The sequence below is a fragment of the Panthera uncia genome, chromosome D2 (assembly GCF_023721935.1).
Source record: "Panthera uncia isolate 11264 chromosome D2, Puncia_PCG_1.0, whole genome shotgun sequence".
NCBI lineage: Eukaryota > Metazoa > Chordata > Mammalia > Carnivora > Felidae > Panthera > Panthera uncia.
Window position 1 is genome coordinate 28,956,702 of NC_064818.1, and position 4,462 is coordinate 28,961,163.

General features: G+C 38.0%; 1 protein-coding gene across 2 annotated transcripts in view; it reads left to right on the forward strand.

Annotated features, from left to right (window-relative positions):
• The window catches only part of VPS26A (VPS26 retromer complex component A), a 33,638-nt gene that overhangs the window by 28,198 nt on the left and 978 nt on the right, over positions 1-4,462 (forward strand). For both annotated transcript variants that reach the window (XM_049645162.1, XM_049645161.1), the window contains exons 8-9: positions 297-439; positions 3,310-4,462. The exon at positions 3,310-4,462 is cut by the window's right edge and continues 978 nt beyond it. In XM_049645162.1, the coding sequence (XP_049501119.1) occupies positions 297-439; positions 3,310-3,423 (257 nt within the window). In that variant the 3' untranslated portion in view covers positions 3,424-4,462. The remainder of the gene's footprint in view (positions 1-296; positions 440-3,309) is intronic.

Here is a 4,462-nt window from a genome sequence, read left to right on the forward strand (position 1 = left end):
CACACACACACACTCTTAGGACATTTGCTGTTGTCCGGAGTTATTTTTGGTTGCCACACTTGGGGAGTGCTGCTGACATCTAGTGAGTGGAGGCCAGGGATGATGCTTAAACTCCTATGGTGCACAGGACCTCACCCACAACAGGGAATAATTGGGCCCAAAATGTCAGTAGTGCTAAGTCTGAGAAACCCTGGTTTAAAGTTTTCTGTTATGCTGCCGTCTCATGAAGAGCTAAAGTGTTAGTGTCTTCTTTATAATGCTTCTTTAGAATTAAATGGAAATTGCTTTTCTTTCAGGTGAATCAATTCCAATAAGATTATTTTTAGCGGGATATGACCCAACTCCAACAATGAGAGATGTGAACAAAAAATTTTCAGTAAGGTACTTCTTGAATCTAGTCCTTGTTGATGAGGAAGACAGAAGGTATTTCAAGCAGCAGGTATGGCACAACCCAGGCTGATGTTTTGTTCTATGGCAGTTCTAGAAACACCTGGAAAGTACTCACTTTTCTATGCTTTATAGTACTGAGCAAGTGGGGGTTTCTATGAATATGCTAGGAAAGCAAGTGTGAGTGGAATAGTGTTGGGATAGATTTGTTCCCTGTCATTCTGCAGAACACCAGAATGGGCTATCATTTGGCAGCGTTTTTATTTTTCTCTTGGAAGTTTTGTATTTTTTTTGTTTTAACTTGTTTTATTTTTTATTTTTTTAAATTTATATCCAAATTAGTTAGCATATAGTGCAACACTGATTTCAGGAGTAGATTCCTTAGTGCCTCTTGCCCATTTAGCCCTTCCCCCCTCCCACAATCCCTCCTGTAACCCTCAGTTTGTTCTCCATATTTTTGAGTCTCTTCTGTTTTGTCCCCCTCCCTGTTTTTATATTTTTGTTTCCCTTCCCTTATGTTCATTTGTTTTGTCTCTTAAAGTCCTCATATGAGTGAAGTCATAGGATTTTTGTCTTTCTCTGACTAATTTCACTTAGCATAATACCCTCCAGTTCCATCCACATAGTTGCAAATGGCAAGATTTCATTCTTTTTGATTGCCGAGTACTACTCCATTGTATATATATATACCACATCTTCTTTATCCATTCATCCATCGATGGACATTTGGGCTCTTTCCATACTTTGGCTATTGTTGATAGCTCGTCTATAAACATGAGAGTGCATGTGTCCCTTCGAAACAGCACACCTGTGTTCCATGGATAAATGCCTAGTAGTGCAATTGCTGGGTCGTAGGGTAGTTCTATTTTTAGTTTTTTGAGGAACCTCCATACTGTTTTCCAGAGTGGCTGCACAAGCTTGCATTCCCAAGGTTTTGTATTTTCTTATAAAAATAATACCTATTGTTTGTTAAACAAAAAAAGTCAGGCAGTAAAGAACAGAATGAAGTAAAGGTCAACAAAGTTTTCCAGATAAATTTGTATATGTGTATTTAGACCATATTATGTGTGTTGTTCTTTAATTTGCTTTTTCACTGAATAGTGTCTTGAATATCTTTCCTTTATCAAAAAATGTAGATTTCCATTATCACCTTGAATGATTGCATTAACTTGATGGATTCTGGGTTTCCATTTTGTTGTAAATGTACTTGAGATGACCCAAATCTAATAATTTTTTTTATATATAATGTTTACCATAAAACTTGTTCTCATTTGAAGATCAATTGCAAGCCTTTGGTGAATTTTCAGTGAAGATTGTGATTGGAATGGTCTTTTGTATTCTGAATGAGATTAATAAATACTTGAGTGTCAGTTGAGCATTCAAAACTAAATTAGAAATTATTCTGTGCTGGGGCGCCTGGGTGGCTCAGTCGGTTAAGCCTCTGACTCTTGATTTCAGCTGAGGTCGTAGTTTCACAGTTTTGGGGATCAAGCTCTGAGTTGGGCTCTGCACTGACAGCATGGAGCCTGCTTGGGATTCTGTCTCCCTCTCTCTCTGCCCTTCCCTACCTTGAACATGTGTGTGCATGCGCGTTCTCTCTCAAAATAAATAAAGTTAAAAAGGAAATCATTCTGAGTATGGTGAAGAATACAAAAACTACTTTTTATACTTTGTCTTCAAGGTCCTCACATTGCATATGTGCAGAAAAAGAAAAATTATATAATTAAAAAATTTTTTACAGTTTATTTACTTATTTATTTTGAGAGGCAGAGACAGCATGAGCAGGGGAGGGACAGAGAGAGAATCCCAAGCAGGCTCCACACTGTCAGTGCAGAGCCCGATGTGGGGCTTGAACTCAAGAAACTGTGAGATTATGACCTGAAATGAAACCAAGAGTCAGCTTTTAACCGACTGAGCCACCTAGATATACCCCTAAATTAACTAACAAAAAACTTAAATAATAGTTTGACAATAATTTAGAAGAGAGAAAACCTTTTGCATTGATACTGCCGTAATGCTGTATAATTAAACATAGGTAATTTGTAAGTCAAGATGGATTATATAAACTTTACAGTTTCCAAAATGTTGCATGTGTAGCCCTATGGAATAAGTACCTTGCTTCCCTTGGGCATTCACTTGGATGTTTGGTAACCAACATAAACAGCCTGTCATGACTTTATGAAGCAAATAATTATAGGATTTTTTTGAATTTTAGGAATTTAAAAGAGACTCAGGATGTATTGGTTAGGGTAAGATTAAATAGGCAGAGGAATGAGTATTTGAAAAACATATAGAAGTTGTAGGGCAGGTTTATTTGGAGTGCATTGGGAGCAGAGAGCTAACTCATTTTGGCTGGTGGGGGGAGTGATGTTGGCAAAGGTTGGATAAAGGTTAAGAAGGACCTTGAATGCTGGTTGGAGATTTATCCTAGAGGTGCTGAGAACTCCTGAAGTGCAATCCAAGCAGTGTTTTAGACGAATCTAGTCGTGATTGGAAGGATGGGCTAGAAAGGGGCCTCAGGCACTGGAGGCAGAGCCATCTACCCAGAAGCTCTTTTAAGTGTCTAAGGTTGAAGTGACAGGGTTTGAACTTGGATAAAGGCAAGTGATAGCAAACCAAAGGGTAGATTTTAGGAATTATTTAAAGCAGTAATAGCTAGAACTTTGTGCTGTGGTGCTCTGGATTGGGGGTGGTGGTGTGCATAGGTGCTGATGGTGGGGGGGGGGGGGGGGGATTGGCAGAAGGAGTGGTCCGAGATTAGAATTGGAAGAAAGTAGGTCACTCAGCAAAGAGAACAGCTTTTGTTGGGAGAAAAATTAATTTTGTTACAGTAAATATTGAAATGGCATTATTTCCATCGTGAAAACTTAAGGCATAATATGAGAATATTAATTTGTCGATGTCTTGCATTTGTTTTACTAGGAGATCATTTTATGGAGAAAAGCTCCTGAAAAATTGAGGAAACAGAGAACAAACTTTCACCAGCGATTTGAATCACCAGACTCCCAGGCATCTGCTGAACAGCCTGAAATGTGAACTGAATAGGAGAAAAAAAGAAAAACAAAAAACTCCTATATCCATTGAGGTTACGTTCAGCAGGTTAAAGATGGTTGCAGCTTGTAGGGGGGGAAAGGCCAAAACTCCATTTATAATAGTCTTCCTTTATCTTACAGTGCTGCATTTATTTTATGATACAACTAAATTTTCTTCATGTATATACATTAAAAAAAAGCGCTTTCTTTGAAACACTGGAACTTTCTTAAGCTGCCATTTTTTTTCTTTTTCTTTTTTTTTTTACTGCACACTTTGATTTGATTATAAGCACTCAGATATGCATCAACATAAACATTAAAGATTTTCACGTGAGTAGGCTGGTATTTGTAATTTGCTTTCTTCGTAATGTTGATTATAAATACTTTCTCCTTTTTCATGCTAATAATTACCTCTTATTCTCTACATGCAAAAAATTAAATATTTTGTGTTCAAATAAAAATAGAAAAATTGAGTGGACCTTACATCCTGCAAAGATTTAAAACATGGCGTCTCAGTATTTTTGAGAACTACGTTTATGTTTCTACATGTGTGTTTGGGAAAGGCATATGGAGTGTTTCACCATAGGTGCTTCTTAGTCTACTATTCCATGGCTTCCTGAATTGTATCCTCTTTGAAGCCTTCTGTGGTGTGAATGTTAAACTTATTTCCCAAGAGATTATGTGGCACCTCCCCGAAGCCTGCTTGCCTGCCTCCTTCCTTCCTTCCCCTCCTTCCTTCCCTTCCTTCCTTCCTTCCTTCCTTCCTTCCTTCCCCGTCCGCCCTTCCTCCCTTTCTTCCTATTTCTCTCCCCACCTTATCCCCCTCCCCCGCCTTCCTCCCTTCCTTCTTCCTTTCGCTTTCTTTTTTTCCTCTTTTTCTTTTCTTTTTCTTTTCTTTCTCTTTCTCTTTCTTTCTCTTTCTCTTTTTCTCTTTCTCTTTCTCTTTCTCTTTCTCTTTCTCTTTCTCTTTCCCTTTCCCATTCTCTTTCTCTTTCTCTTTCTCTTTCTCTTTCTCTTTCTCTTTCTCTTTCTCTTTCTCTTTC